The 15931-nt window shown below is 51.4% G+C and overlaps 1 protein-coding gene across 4 annotated transcripts in view; it reads left to right on the top strand.

Moving 5' to 3' along the window:
• The window catches only part of TNIP1 (TNFAIP3 interacting protein 1), a 45965-nt gene that overhangs the window by 22256 nt on the left and 7778 nt on the right, over positions 1 to 15931 (top strand). For all 4 annotated transcript variants that reach the window (XM_022590169.2, XM_022590168.2, XM_022590170.3 and 1 more), the window contains 7 exons: positions 494 to 685; positions 5212 to 5306; positions 6927 to 7047; positions 10723 to 10812; positions 12433 to 12498; positions 12647 to 12778; positions 15372 to 15500. In XM_022590169.2, coding sequence (XP_022445877.1) covers positions 494 to 685; positions 5212 to 5306; positions 6927 to 7047; positions 10723 to 10812; positions 12433 to 12498; positions 12647 to 12778; positions 15372 to 15500 — 825 coding nt within the window. The remainder of the gene's footprint in view (positions 1 to 493; positions 686 to 5211; positions 5307 to 6926; positions 7048 to 10722; positions 10813 to 12432; positions 12499 to 12646; positions 12779 to 15371; positions 15501 to 15931) is intronic.

The following is a 15931-nucleotide window of genomic DNA, read 5'->3' as shown; positions in this document are numbered from 1 at the left end:
CCCAAGAAGACACATGTATAGACATAATAGTCAGACAGTTTTGATGTCTGCTGGTCAAGCCTTCCTAAGCTGAAGAAGCAGTGCTGTGTATTGAGTGATACCCCTTTCCTGGGCTTGCTGCTTTCATGTGTCATTTCACTTGCATAAGAACCCTATGGGGTAGAAGAGAAGAAAAGGGATGTGTACATGTAGTAGGTGAGGATTCTGAGGCCCTGTGGACGAGTGATTTACCCACAGGCACTCAGCAAGGCCCAACGTGTGGGAGGAAGGTGGCTCCAGCACTAGTAAGCCAACCAGTGGCCTGGGAGTCCCGGGTCCTGCCCTGTGAGTCAGCCCCAGACAGGGAACCTGCATAACTGGAGAATGTCCCTCGGCTGAGCTGGGATCAGAGGGGGAAACTGAGTCATGAGGAATGGGGAAGCAGAGGGAGAAAGGCTGGCGGCACCTACTCAGACTGTGGTGAAGAGCGGCCCGCGTCCCCTCCCCCCGCCAGGAGCTGGGCCCCCTGCCCCACGAGGACAGCAACCTGATGCTGCACCTGCAGCGCCTGGAGACCACCCTGAGCGTGTGCGCCGAGGAGCCTGACCACAGCCAGCTCTTCACGCACCTGGGCCGCATGGCCCTCGAGTTCAACCGGCTGGCTTCCAAGGTGCACAAGAACGAGCAGCGCACCTCCATCCTGCAGGTGAGGCCGGGCCCAGGGAAGGTGGCCTGGGGTCTGCCATGTGGTTCCCCCCTGCTTCCTCCAGCTCTTCTGGCGAGTCCAGGGTACCACGGGGACTTCCGAGGGTGAGGGTGGGGACCCGACTTGGGCTTCTTGTTCAAGGCAGTGAGCAGGGTAAGGAAGTTGTGAGAAGGGCCAAGGAAGAGGCAGGAAACCGGGAAATAACGGTGTGGGTGATGCAGATTTCATGGTTGGGGTTACTCTCGAGGCTGGGGATGTGGTAGGTTGGCAGCAGCCTTGCCTTTGTTCTTCACATACAGGTGGGGAAAGGGAGGGGACAGAGGCCGGCCCCTTGTATGTTACTGTCCCTGCCCCCTGAGTCAGGACCATCATTATCCACACTTCACAGGTGGGGCCACAGCCCTTGAGAGGTGATTTTTTTGTTTTTGCCTAAGGCCCCCCAGTTAGTAGATGGTGCAGCTGGGATTTGAACCTTGGTCTGTGGTATTCCAAAGTCCATGCTCTTAACTCCCATCCCAACCTGCCTCCCCAATGGAGGAGGCTTCCTTTTATAACTCTTCCTGTGCTGTGGGAATGAAGTCAGATTTCCTTCCTAGGCCAGGCCAGGCCTTGGAACCATATGGTCCTTGGCCAGTAGACTCTTTATTGCTCTCTTACCTTGGGCAAGTGACTTATCCTCTCGGTCCCTCACTGTCCCCATTCGTAACATGGGGCTGGAAATGCCTCCCTCGTGGAATTGCTCTGAGTATTAAATGAAGCCCCTTGTACAGTCTAGAACATAGTAAGTGCTCAAAAAGTGGTCACTGTTAAGATTTTATGGTGATGGCTCATCCACACTGGGCAGGAGATCTGAGCCTTGAGGGCTTGGGGGTAGGGAAGGATTCACAGATGGTGAAACTGAGGCTCCGAGAAAACCTGCTCAGGACCTGAGTATCTGTCACCTTAGTGACAGAGCTGTAACTCCAAGCCTTCCTCCTTCCTAGACCCTCCTCTGGGCCAGTCACCGCCCTGTTGTCTCACTCATGTCAGCAAACATTCAAGTGCCCAGTTGACGGATGAGGTGCTGGGGTGTCCACTGTGTGCAGCTTTGGGAAGGGCCTGGGTTGACAAAAGCAGGAGGGGCGTCCAGGCTGGAGACAGGTGTGAGGAGAGATGGGGGGAGCAGAGGATTCCCACCCCCACCTTGGGTGAGGGACCACACTGGGAGGCTGGAGGAGTGATTGGAGCCTGGAGGGCCAGGCCGAGGGAGACCGCCTTCAGGTGTCAGCAAGGCCCAGAGATGTCAAGTGTCAAGGCTGAGCCACTGGGGAGGCGAACCTGGTGCGTTGCTTGGTGCATTGCTTGTGGTGGGATCACTTTGAGTGTCAACTTTTCAGCTTTGTTGTTGTTTTAAATTAATTAAATAATTTTTGGCTGCATTGGGTCTTCGTTGCTGCGTGCGGGCTTTTCTCTGGTTGCAGAGAGCAGGGGTTACTCTTCGTTGCAGTGGTTTCTCTTGTTGCGGAGCACAGGCTCTAGGCGTGTGCGCGTGGACTTCAGTAGTTGTGGCTCGCGGGCTCTAGAGCGCAGGCTCAGTAGTTGTGGTGCACGGGCTTAGTTGCTCCGCGGCATGTGGGATCTTCCCGGACCAGGGCTTCAAACCTGTGTCCCCTGCATTGGCAGGCGGATTCTTAACCACTGCGCCACCAGGGGAGTCACAACTTTTCAGCTTTGAAATAAGGATTGATACTGGGCCTCATAAAAGGGGTCCTGCCAACCCTTGTTATTTTAAAAAAATTTTTTTCTATTGACATATAGTTGATTTACAATGTTGTGTTAGTTTTAGGTATGCAGCACAGTGATTCAGTTTTATATATAAATACATATACACACATACGCAAATATTCTTTTTCAGATGTTGTTGTTGTTGTTGGGCTGTGCTGCGCGGTGTGCGGGAGCTTAGTTCTCTGACCAGGGATTGAACCCGTGCCCCCTGCAGTGGAAGCACGGAGTCTTAACCACTGAACCGCCAGGGAAGTGCCCCCACTGTTATTTTTTATCAGGCTCTTGTTTGTTTCCTTCTTAACTCTTATAGTTTGTAATAATTTTATTAATTGGTTTCTTTACTTTGTGTTTGGTTTTTTCCCCTGTGTTCCCTGCTGGAATGTAGGCCTCACAAGAGGGGCAGGTACCTTGTTGGTCATATTCACCACTGCATCCCAGTGTCTGGCACTTCGTAGGTGCTGAATGTACATTTGATGAATGAACAAATGAATGAATGAACTAATGAACTCACACATGAGCTCTATTAACCCCTTTGATGGAAGGTGATGACTTTTGTGACGACCTCTCTCCGTCTGCTTTGTGCCCAGAGCGTTTGCTTCTTGCCTAGAAGGACAGCACATGAGGCCTTGTCCTGATCTTCCCTTAGAGACCACAGCAGGACGTTCTGTTCCCTGGAGGCCCCACTCAGGGCTGTTGTATCCTGGGTATTTGCCCAGCCTGTGAGTGGAGGTAGATTAATCTGGTTCCTCCTCATTCATTCACTGATTTGTTTCTCGGTTCACTCAGCATTTCCAAGGCCAGGTATGGCATGAGGCCTCTGCTGGGCATTGCAGCCAGTCATAATGGTTTTCTGTTCCTCCGTGTCTGACCACTCACCAGTTCCAGGCTGTGTTCTCCATCCAGCCTTCTCAAGTCTTTCCTGGGTTAGTCAGAAAGTGCTCGGTTTTGCGGTAGAAACAAACAACTCTGAAATCTCCCTGGATAACATGAAAGTTTTCCCTCATATTCTGTGTGGCAGGGGCTTGTTTCTGCTCCACAATCACATTGAGGCCCCAGCCGTCTTGTGCCCTTTGGCAGCGATAGGGAAAAAGAGACCAGAGAATTGTGCATGAGCCAGCTCAGAAGTGGCACTTGTCACTACCACTCACCTTTCATTGGCCAGAACTGGTCACATGGTCACAGCAAGTCTGGGAAATGGACATGGAAGGGAGCAGGTAGAAGGTCTGGTGAATATCGCTCACTGTCTCTGCCCTCAGCCCAGCTCACAGCCTGCCACCTCCCTTCTCTGCTCTTTCATCACAGGCGAAAGAGGTACCATTTAGGATCTGCCAGATGGAGTTTAGTCCTCTTGGTGATTCCCAAGAGCTGTACAACCTCATGTACATTATTTCACCTGCACTAGCCTACATTTTTTTTTTTTTTGGCCACACCGTGCAACTTGCGGGGTCTTAGTTCCCTGACGGAGGATTGAACCCGGGGCCTCGGCAGTGGAAGCATCGAGTCCTAACCACTGGACTGCTAGGGAATTCCCTAGCCTACATTTAAAATAGAGATGAGTTACGTAGCTTTGGGGAAGCTGTGAGGCTCCACCGAGGTGGTGAGTGGAAGAGCACCTGGCCATTTACAGGTCATGGGTTAGGTGCTCACTATGGATTTGTTGAGAGATTGAGTCGCTTAGTACTGACCTGGTGCATCACCCTTACTAGTGAGAACCTCCCTTCCCTCCATCTGTGAGGCCCTGAGTCTGGCTTCCCATCTTCCATGCCCCCTCCACCTTGCAGCACTTCAAACACATGTCCTCAAAGGTTACCAAGCGCCTGGCAGCTCACGAGGCACTTGCACTCTCCCGGTCTCATTTGTCCTCATAGCAGCCCTATAAAGGAGGCAGGGGAGGAGCAGTTGCCCCACTTTGTAGGTGGGGGAACTAAGTGTGTCTCAGAAGTGAGGGAATCCTGAGCCACACTGGGAATTGGTGAGATCTTGACCCAATGCCCTGTCTTCTGACTTGCCGGCTGACAACCTTGCTCCATGGCTGCCTTGAGCACTCTCCCGATTGCCTAAGCTCTAGGCGTACTACGACTCAGGTCCATTCAGCCAATCAGTCCTGCATTCCTTCAACAAAGTGTCGAGCTGAGCTGGGCCCTGGGCTGAGGATCCCGCAGTGGACAAGAGAGCGGCAAGAGGATCCCAGCCGTCTGGGAATTCATGGACTAGTCGGGTGGGGGGGACATTAAGAAAGTAACGACACTGATGGTTCTTTAGCTGTAATTGTCAGAGGTACCAGGAAGGTTGAGAGCAGGGGACTGTGAGTGAGGATAATGGAGGTGACCTAACTCACCTGAGATGTGGGAGTCAGGGAGGACTTCTCGGAGGAGGTGACGTTTAGGCTAAGACTTGAAGCAGGAGTAGAAGTCAGCCAGGGGAAGGCTGGTGGGGAAGAGCATTCTAGGCTGTGGGAACAGCAGTGAAGGAGGAGGAGGGATGGTGCTCTCTGCCTTGGAGGAACCGAAGGCGCTGTGGCTGATTCTTGGTCCGGCGTCCTCATGGCTGGCTCCTGAGGGAGAGGATGCAGAGAGGAGCCTGGGTGAGCCTTGTGGCTTGGCTCCTGCTATCCCAAGAGGGCTTGGTTGAGGCCATTGCAAAGGGGATACCGTGTCAGGACCTGGTGTGGCTATAGTGCCCCTCCCGCCCCCTAGCATCAACCTGTATTTGGGGTGCACCCCTTCCCTTACCTTGCCCGCATCTCCCTCTCTGCCCTGCAGACCCTGTGTGAGCAGCTTCGGAAGGAGAATGAGGCCCTGAAGGCCAAGCTGGACAAGGGCCTGGAACAGCGGGATCAGGCTGCTGAGAGGCTCCGGTAAGTCCAGGCTCCTGAGAGGAAGGGTGAGGAGTCGGATGGGCAGGAGGAAGACGGTGGTGTATGGCACTGATTTCTGGGCTGAGTGCTCTGAGGCCTGTGCCCAGAGCCCTGCTTTGGATGTCAGGTCTCTTGGTCCTTCTCCTTGGGTGTTTCCTCTCTGGTCCTTTTAATACCTTGGGGAGTGTTTGTGTATAAAGTGCCTTGAGAGCTTCAGAAGAAGGTCTGTACAAAGTGTACTCCTTCCTTGGGAGCTTACCCCCTCCGCCTGTTAACAGCAGCTAGCTGGCTGTTGGAGAGAGGGCTCTGGACTTTGCTGCCCCCTGCTGGTCACCATCCTGACCTGCTCTGTTTCCTGAGAACAGTCAGGGGTTGCTCACCTGGGCTATACTACTGGGTCTCAGACTTAACTGTGCATCAGAATCACTGAGGGTCAGGAAAGGCATTGCAAGTTGACACTCCCGTGCTGAGATTCTGATTCATTGGGTCTGGGGCGAGACCTAGGCATCTGCATTTTCCAGTAGGCCTCTGTGATTACGATGTAGGTAGACCCAGGATCACACCTGAGAGGCACTGATCTTGACTGTCAGAGCTTGAAGGGCCCTTTGAGATCATGTGGGCCAAACCCCTCACCCTGCAGAGGGAAACTGAGGTCCAGGGAGAGGCCTGTGAGGCCCAGAGGGAGTCAGGTGTGACTGCTGATCCACTGTGTCGTTTTGAATCAGCATGTATTCATTGACTTCTGGATGGCCAAGCAGTTGGAGTTTTATAGCCATAATGACTCCATCCATGGATCCAAAAACCCAGGCTGGAGGAAAGAGCCATGATTAGAAGGTGAGGATGCAAGTCCCCACTGTGTGACCTTGGGAAAGCCAGTTTACTTCTCTGTTTTCCTATTATCACATGGAAACCAGCTGGCAAATAGAATACAAAGAAATAGTTTCCATATCTCAGTCATACCTGAGTCCACATCACCATTTTTCTTACGTCCTGTATCACCCACCTTATTATTTACTTAAGAATTTCATTTGCATCATGTTTTTGCTTAAGATTATTATAATGAAAACTTGCACTAGAGTAACTGGAAAACAGCATGACCTGGAATAAATAGAAGATACCTCCAGTAATGAACACAACAAAAACGGAAGGATGTTAATTCGTTTTGGCGAATTGCCCGCTCAAGGCTCTGAGGCTGAAGGCTGCTCTTCCTCTGTTAACACGGGAGACTAGCAAGCACTAGAGAGGCACTCAGGACCTACCAGCACCAAACTGAGACTTTCCCCATGCTCCGCACAGGACGTCTGAGGATAATTGGAAAGGGTGGAATTTTCTCAGAGTGTGATCCAGGGTTCTTTAATGCAGTGTGGATGTATCCTGGAGATCTCATGTATACAGACGTCTCACAGTTGGGGAAACCCTGTTGGTGAGCATCAGAGACTTCTAGGGAAGCCGAGCAAAGTGGCGTAAGGATGCCCTTTGTGGTTGCACCTGAGGGCAGGTCTCAGGGACTCGCCTTACTCCCCACGTCTCAGCTGCAACTCAGATGAGTAGCAGGTCTGAGGTCCCCAGGATCCTCGACCCAGGGCCAGCAATATGACCTCTCTCTTTGCCTCCAACCAGGGAGGAAAACCTGGAGCTCAGGAAGTTGTTGATGAGCAGCGGCAAAGATGGTGCCTCCAGATGGCCAGGCTCACCAAAGACGGAAGGCACGGGCAAGAAGGGGGCAGCCGCACAGCAGCAGGTATGTGGTCAGAAACTCCTTCCCCAGCACTGCAGTGGCTGGTGCCCAGCCTCCAGAGGCAGTGAGCCAGCCCCGCTGCTGGAAGCTTCTAGTTGTTAGACGGCGTTTCCTTGGCTTGTCCTGAGAGTCCACCTCCCTGTAGCTTCCACTCCTTAGCCCTTATTCTGCTACCAGCCACATGGAGCATCCCATTCCCTGGGACGCACACTCAGCCTGCTGGCTGTGACTCTGGCTCCCTGGCCCCCACATGCCTTCTCTTCTCCAGGCTGAATAGCTGCAGTTTCTTGGGTCATTTCTTATAAAGGTGGTGTCGTGTCATTTGTGCAGTCTGGGCATATCCCCTAAACACATTCCAGTTTGTCAAGGTCTCTCTTACAGGGTGGCTCCCAAAAATCAGTTTAATGTCTCAGATACCCCTGGTGGTATTAGGGTGTTAGGTTGAGAAAGCCCCGGAAGGGACTCTGTTAAGCTCCTGCCTGGGAGCCTCTGACATACAGAGAACAGGGTGTGGGCTGACCCAGCAAGGCCTGCTAATGCCCTGGGCTGGCCCACCTGCCCCCTTCCCACCACAGCTCCCAGCGCTGGCTCACATCCAGCTCCCAGCTAGGAGCTGGCTGGCCCCTCGCCTGGTCTGTGCTGTGCTGCGGAGCTGAGTCCCAACTTTTTACTGATGTGTTTTTCCTCTTTAATGGGGTTTAATGGCTGTACAGCAGGACTCAGTGTCTTTAACAAACCCCACACTTGTGTAATAGTAATAATTATCCTAATAACTTAATTCCTTATTACTATGTGGCAATGTAGAGTTTACCTGGGATTTGCAAACTCATTATGTGATTTGGACGTCCTCTCTACATGTCAGGGAGGCAGGGCTGGGACTCTTACTCCGTGAGACAGCTATGGCAGGAGGTTTGGAGAGGTCCTGTGACATCACATCATCTAGATTCCTGCATCCACCTGCTATTAGGCAGATGTGGGGTGTGAGAGGGCAACATGCCGATGAATGGCCTTCTGAATCCCAGCCCATGAAGCCCCTCTCTGCTTCCGTTTACCCCTCAGGTCAGAGCCTGCCTTGTCTGCCCTCTTGAGGAAGTGACCTGTGGACTCTCCTGATCTCCCCTGGGTTCTCGGAAGTGTGTGGGCAGGCCTCTTCACTTTTCCAAAGCCCTTAATATCATTGACTTCTCGAAAGGCCAGATGCCCTTATTGCCCTGCCGGGGAGGAAGGTCCCGTAGGAGGCGTGCGTTCTGGGCAGTGGTGAAGCCTGTGCCCTGGAGTTGCATGTGGGTTGAGTGCTGACTCTACCTCTGGTCAGTGCTGCCACCTTGGACAAGTTGCATAACCTCTCTGACCTCAGTTTCCTCCTCTGTGAAATGGAGATAATGACACCTACCTCAGAAGGTCATTGGAGGATTCAGTGATGTGATGCCTGTACAGTAGGTTTAGCACTTGGCACGTGGTAAACAGTAAACATTGGCTATTGCTCTTAATGGCAGATTTGATGCCTCTCTTCTCTGTGGAGGTTAAGGGTGCACCCAGGAGCACGGCACCCTCCTTCCTCCTTCCCCAGTGAGGGCAGGCCCATCTCTCACTTTTCCTAAAGGAGGTGAGACTGTCCCTGGAGGGTTCCCCCAGCCTTCTCTCCTTACTCCCGGGCTCTATGGTGTACTTACAGACCTTAGCCTGTAGGGGCGCTTGAGCCTCACAAGTTCACTCAGCACCGTGCCTGCCCCCCCACCAGCCACAGGGGAGTGTGGACGGGAATGGGAAGGCAAGGAACAAAGAGAATGTGGGCAACGACTCCAGGACAAATGCTGTCGGACCCACAGGATGTCAGAGGTTGGGGCCCATCCTGTTTGATCTCTTTGTACCGAGGCCAAGAAAGGGTGTGGGTCTTGGCCTCTATCAAGCAGGGCCTTGGAGATAGAGCTGGTGTTCAATTTCTGAATTGCTAGCATCATGCGGCACGTGGGATCCTAGTTACCCGACCAGGGATCGAACCCGCACCCCCTGCAGTGGAAGCGCAGAGTCCTAACCACTGGACTGCCAGGGAATTGCCAACACTTCCTATGTATAAAAAAATTTTTTTAACTTTTTATTTTGAGATAATTTTAGACTTACAGAAGAGTAGCAAAGTAGCCCAGAGAGTGCCCATCTCCCCATCGCCTTAACATCTCACCTAACCGTGGTTCAGTGATCAAAACCAGGAAATGAACATTGGCACAATACTATTAACTAAATTACAGTCTTTGTTCAGATTTCACCAGTTTTTCGCTCATGTCCTTTTTCTGTACCAGGATCGAATCCAGGATCCCACATTGCATTTATCAACAGTTGTCCTGTCTCCTTAGTTTCCTCTGTCTGTGACAGCGCCCAGTGGTTCTTTCATGAGCTTGAGGCTTTTGAGTTACACTGGCCAGTTATTTTGTAGAATGTCCCTCAACTTGGGCTCCTCTGATGTTTTCTTATGATTAGACTGATGTTACGGATTTGGACAAGAAGATCACTGGAGCGACATCTTGCATCATGTCAAGGGTACATGATATCGATGTGTCTGTTTACATTCAATCTTGATCATTTGGCTAAAGGGGTGTCTGTCAGCTTTCTCCATAATAAAGGGACTAATTTTCCCTTTGTAGTTAATAAATATTTACTTTTGAGGAGACACTTTGAGACTGCAGATGTCCTGTTTCTCCTTACACTAATTTTAGTATCCACTGGCGGATCTCACCTGCAGTGATTATTAACATAGTCTTCTAATGGTGATTTTGTGCTTCCCTCATTCCTTCTCTATTTACTAATTGGAATTTTTCTTCTCCCCCATCTGTTTATTCATTTATTTTTTTCTATTAATAGGGGCTCAAGGATATTTATTTTATTCTTTGGCTTATAATCCAGCACTATTGCAGTTTGTTTTCTTGTTCAAATTGTTCCAGCTTTGGTCATAGGAAGCTCTTTCAAGTTGTCTCCTGTGCCCATTTGATATGCCCTTCTTCTTCTTCTTATTATTATTATGATTGAGCACTTCCTTACTTTCTGGCACCACAAGTCGCTCCATAATCACCTTATATTTTCCCTGCCCCAGGCCTGAAATTAACCACTTCTCCAAGGAGTCCTGTTTCTTTTTGTTAGAGAATGGTATTTAGAAACCAAGATCTGTGCTCATTGCTATTGGAGTGACACTGCTTTAGGCCCTGTCAGAGGTCAGAGCTAGGAAATACATGTACTAATCACACATGCACACATATCTTTATTTGTGTATCTTTTTAAAAACATTTTAAAAATAAACATTTTATAAAATGTTAAAAAAAATGTGTAACTCTTGCCTTCCAGGCTGGAGCATTTTTGGCTGATGGGTAGGGGAGGAGAGGGCAGCTGGCAATGCCTTAGAGGTAGAGCCTGAGCAGGAAAAGAAGTGGCCATGGAGGGGCGGGGGAGGGAGAGGGAAGAGTCTGGGAGCCCCTGAGGGTCAGGGAGGGGGAATAATGATCTCCATGGACTTCCCGAAGGGACTCAGTCATATATGGGACGAGTATCAGTGTCCTGGTGGGTGGGAGGGTAGAGAGGCAAGAGACGGAGGGCTGGGTCTCATGGGTGAGCAGCCTTAGAGGGGCACTGAGTAGGGGAGAGAATTGTTACTTGAGGCTCTGCTGAAGGCCCCTCTGTGTTTCTCCTCAGGCTGGTGTGACAGCAGGTAGAGTCCCAGAGGTGGGAGCCTTGGGTGCTGCTGAGAAGAAGGTGAGGATGCTGGAGCAGCAGCGCACGGAGGTAGGTGGCTGGAGGAAGTGGTGGTGGTCGGGGAAGACCCTCCCTGGCCCTCTGGCTCTGGCTAGGCCCAGGTCTCTGTGATGCGTTGCCATGGTGACTACTGAACCGTCTGCCCATGGGTGAGAGATGCTGCTTTTCCCTGGCTCTTGTCTCCTGATCAGTTCCCCTACCCACAGGAGTCACTCTGAGGAGGTGGCATTTGGGGTATGGCCTAAAATTGCTGCGGGGGGTAGTTCAGGAAGGCTCCCATGGTAAACTCTGGATGGTGGAGAGAGGTTGTGATAAGAGGCAAGTTTTAGCATCAGGAATGGGGAGTCTGGGGTTCATCTGTCACCACGCAGCTGGTTCAGGGAGGAACTGTCACAGAAAGAGAGATCCCATACCTGCTTGCAGCACTGCTTCTAATCAGTTGAGAGTCTCCAGAAGTTGAGGCTCTTTCCTTGTGTCTTGTGCATTGTCTTCCTCTGTCCCCCACCCCCGGTATTTCTGGACCAGAGGTGGGAGCCCCATCCTCTCTATTCTCTGAGCCCCTCCTCTCCACACAGCCCCGTCCTTGTCCCAGTCCCTGGGCCTTTCTGCCCTCCCTGGTCCTCCAGCACATCTGAAAGTCATGTTCTCTTGGTCTTTTGTTTATATGCATATTCATTTTAGTTTTCTTTTTGTATTACTGTAAGGTTTTTGTTTTTTTTTTCTGATTACAGAAGTTATATAATGTTCATTATAAAAAGATCGAGGATCTCACCTCCTGGAGATGACCACAGTTGATAATAGTTCATTGCATATTCCTCAATTTTGTCTGTATACTTACTAATGTATGATGTTTGTAAAAATATCATACATACCACATTGCAGATTGCTTTTTTCCTTTCTTTCCTTAAAATTAACTATATCTTTGAGGGTATTTATTTATATGTAAAACATACCCTGTGTTTCTTTAATTCTGAGTACTTTTTATCATATTTTAATGTTTTTGAACTTGGGCTGCCCTTTCCATTGTTAATTTAATGATATTAGGTTGTTTTTCTTCCTCGAATTATTGTTATATCAAGATTATGACAAATAATTAGTATCATCTCAGAACGGAGGCAATGTACTAGGCACCGGAATTTCTGAAGAGCTGTGCAGTGCTCCATTTTCTGTTTATTCTATCATGTCCTTAACCTGTTTCTGATGCTCAGGTTGACCTCTAGATTTTTTTGCAATATAAATATTGTTGAGATGATCAGCAGTACACATATTTTTTACACACTTGTACAAGTGCTTCTTTTGGTTACATTTATCAGAGTGGAATTATTTGGTTAAAGAGAACGAGAATTTGAAATTTAAATACAGAGTCCCAAATTGCCCTCCACATGGGTGTGTGTTCATAATTCTACAATAAAAACTATATACTCTTTCTGTGTCTTGGTGTTAGTCTTGCCTTCCCGGCAAGGGTAAAATGTGGCGGTTGATAAAGGTGATTTGCTCTGAGGAGCGTTTCTGAGAAGCGCAGGATCGAGGCAGTGTGTGTAGCTGCTGTCCACGCACGCCGCACACGCCTGCAAAACTGGTGTTGGAGGAGTTGGCTCTCTTTGGTCGTTCTCTGCTTATCTCCTGCCCACCCCAATCTGTCCCCCACAGCTGCTGGAAGTGAACAAGCAATGGGACCAGCATTTCCGGTCCATGAAGCAGCAGTATGAGCAGAAGGTACTGTGGGGGTGATGGGAACTCAAGGCTGGAGCCCTGCTTCACAGCTGGGCTCTCTGGGCAGCATGCTGCTTCCCTCGCAGCAGCCTTGACCCTTGGACGTTCACCCCGGCCCTCACACACTCCCTTTCTCTGCCTCTGAACTCAGATCACTGAGCTGCGCCAGAAGCTGGCGGACCTGCAGAAGCAGGTGACTGACCTGGAGGCCGAGCGGGAGCAGAAGCAGCGCGACTTTGACCGCAAGCTCCTCCTGGCCAAGTCCAAGATAGAAATGGAGGAGGCAAGTGTGACTGTTGGTCCCACAGGTTCAGCTCCGGGGGGCCAGCCCTCTCCTCCCCAGCAGTCTGGAGCTAGGGGAGTAAACAATCAGGGGTGGGACTCAGGAGACGCGGGTTCCATCTCTGACTCCAGTACTCAAGGGCTGTGTGGCCGGAGGCAAAAGCACTTTCCTTCCCCGTGCCTCAGTTTCCCATCTGAAAATTGAGATTGGATTAGTTATTCTTTTCATTTTTTTTCTTGTTTTTAGACCGAAGAGCTTTGGTTCAGTTAAAATCTTATGATCTAGGGAACTGCACAGGGAAGCACAGAATGTAAGAGATTCCTCAGGCCTGCTCTAGTACACTTGATGAGCTGGGCGCTGCCGAATGTGTACAGTGGTGAGGGCTGTTTGTGGGCGAGGGGCTCCAGCATTAGACAGAGCTTCCTTCAGTCCTTCTTCTGGTCACTGTTCAACAGATCATGCCCTGGGCACTGTGCTGGGCACACAGACTCAGCAGTGAACAGTCAACCCCGCCCTCGGGGGAAGAGACGTGGGACATCTAATTACAGAAGCAAATGAGTAGACGTGTGTTAAGTACGACACAGGAGAAGTTACAGGGATCAGGGCGAGAGCATAAAGGGGGCCTGGATTCATTCTGTGGGGGGCCCAGGAACAGGTCCCCTGAAGAAGTAGCATCTGATCTGTCATGTGTGTGACTGACACCGGCCAAGGCCCTTCAGGATCCTGGAGCAGCTTAAAGAGGAAAGGCCATTTGACCCCCAGGCTCTCTGGAGATTTTATTTCTGTCACCATGCCTTCTCCTTCATGAGAACTGTGTACAGGCTGCTTTTGCCTGACTTAGAAATGGCCATTTCCAGCAGAGTTCCTTCCCATCAGTATGCAACACCCAGGGGCCTTCTCCGAGCGGTCAGCCTGCCTTGGCGACCGCCCCGTACCTTGGAGATGTGTGTTAGGGAGGACACTGCCTGTCTTTTCTGGTGAGTGTACAGTCACAGCTTGGGATTGTCACAGCCAGACCCTGGCTCACGTTAGTGGGTGGGATAAGTTCCTGGCATCTGACACTCTTCCCTGTCAGCTGGGGGAAAGGCGGGATGTTTCAAGACAAAAGCGTGGCCCTATGGATAGGGACACATGGCCATAGAGGCCGTGCTGACCCGGGAGCCTCTTAAGCGGGGAGTCCGCAACAACTCCCACAAGATCCAGCCAAGGCTGCCCTTGGCCATCTTTGGCTGAAAGCAGCTCACCAGCTAGTTTGTAGGATATTGACATGTTCACACGATACAGATACAGTGAGAGTTTCCCTGGACCGTCTCCCCTCACCACCCCCACCACCCCAATTCCAGGCTCTTCCCAGTGGTAACCATGGTTACCATTTTGGTGTATCTTTCCAGGCCTCTTATCACAAATAAACACACAGAAATAGACAGTTTAATATGGGTGTGTCTGGTCTTTGCACTGTGCTGCCCTCTTCTACTTTAAACACTCGCTTTGACTTGCAAGGGGACAGAGAACACCAGAATTAGGAGACCTGGGTTCTAGTCTAGCCCCAGCTCACAGCGTGGCCTTGGGTAAGTCACCTCCCCTCTCTGGATAGTCATTTCCTGTCGTGTAAAGGGGCTAGGACTTGATGCTCTCTGAGGGCCATTCCAGATGTGGCTCTTTGCGATGAAGAACCTGGATTGTTCCATAGTAGGTATGGAAGCAGTGCTTCCACCTTGAAGCCTTCCCTGGTTTCTTTTCAGCTGTGGTATTCTTTCTTTTAACCTCACAGTAGTACTTTGTTTCTTCGCGGAGGAACCCATTCTGCCTTGTGCTGCATTTATTTCTATGAGGGTCTTATATCCTTTGGGCTCAGAGACTGTAAGAGCTGAAAGCTCCTTTGGAGACTTTCGGTGGCTTACCACTTTCTGTGCGTCATAGAAGACCCCTGTGCGAATCTGGTGAAAACTGTGGCTTTTCTCCCTAGAAAGTTGCACAGTCAAAATTGTGTGCTTGGGGGCTTCCCTGGTGGCGCAGTGGTTGAGAGTCTGCCTGCCGATGCAGGGGACACGGGTTCGTGCCCCGGTCCAGGAAGATCCCACATGCCGCGGAGCGGCTAGGCCCATGAGCCATGGCCGCTGAGCCTGCGCGTCCGGAGCCTGTGCTCCGCAACGGGAGAGGCCACAACAGTGACAGGCCCGCGTACCGCAAAAAAAAAAAAAAAAAAAAAATTGTGTGCTCGGTTTAGGGGCTCACAGACCTCCTGAAGCCCACCTGTGACTCCTGTTACGAACCCCTTACCTATGGCAGATAGGAGAGCTTAGACCAGAGAGGGCTGGGACAGCGCCCAAGGGCTCAGCTCACTGTTGGAGGAGCTGGTGGCAGAACCCGGGGCCTTTCATTCAACTGAGCCCCCCCTTCCTTGAGGACAGGACCATGTAGACCTTACCGCTCTCACCCGGGTGCGTCGCCTGGGGCCTTGTGCATGAGCATAGTGGGGCAGCAGAGTGAGAGCGAGAGGGGAGGCATGGCCGTGCGCAGAGCGGGGCGGGCAGTCAGGGAGTCTAGGCCTCCTGGAGAGGCTCCCTGCTTACCAGTCCTGTGTTCCCTGCAGACCGACAAGGAGCAGCTGACAGCAGAGGCCAAGGAGCTGCGCCAGAAGGTCAAATACCTGCAGGATCAGCTGAGCCCGCTCACCCGGCAGCGGGAGTACCAGGAAAAGGAGATTCAGCGGCTCAACAAGGTGGGCGCATCAACTATGGTCCGGTGAGCGGTCAGGGCTTCCCTGAGCCAGCCGCGGTGCCCACCCTGTGGCCGGTGCCTCAGACCCTCAGCTCAGGAGGGGCGACTCCTGGGTGAGGACGAAGGCGCTGAGGCTCTCGGTGCTGCCCCGTGATTTCCGCCACCTCTCCCTTCCCCTCCCCGCACGCTGAGTGCCAGGCTGGGACGACCCCATGCTTGCTCCCCTGTGGGCCCTTGGACGTGCTGTTCGCTCACACAGTGCCACCCCCTCATCGTTCAGGTTTAGCTTTAACACTGCCTCCTCGGTGAGGCCTTCACAACCCAAGTCTCCTTTGAGCTCCCTATTCTGTGTGTCTAAAGTACCGGCAGCTTCTTTCACACCCCTTCTGGCATTTTCTTGTGATTACTTACCGATGACCTGTCTTCCCATCT

The sequence above is a fragment of the Delphinapterus leucas genome, chromosome 3, assembly GCF_059928025.1.
Source record: "Delphinapterus leucas isolate spDelLeu-1000000601 "Yukka" chromosome 3, BTC_Dleu_Yukka2, whole genome shotgun sequence".
NCBI classification, from domain to species: Eukaryota; Metazoa; Chordata; class Mammalia; order Artiodactyla; family Monodontidae; genus Delphinapterus; species Delphinapterus leucas.
This window is presented reverse-complemented; position numbering and strand designations above follow the sequence as displayed.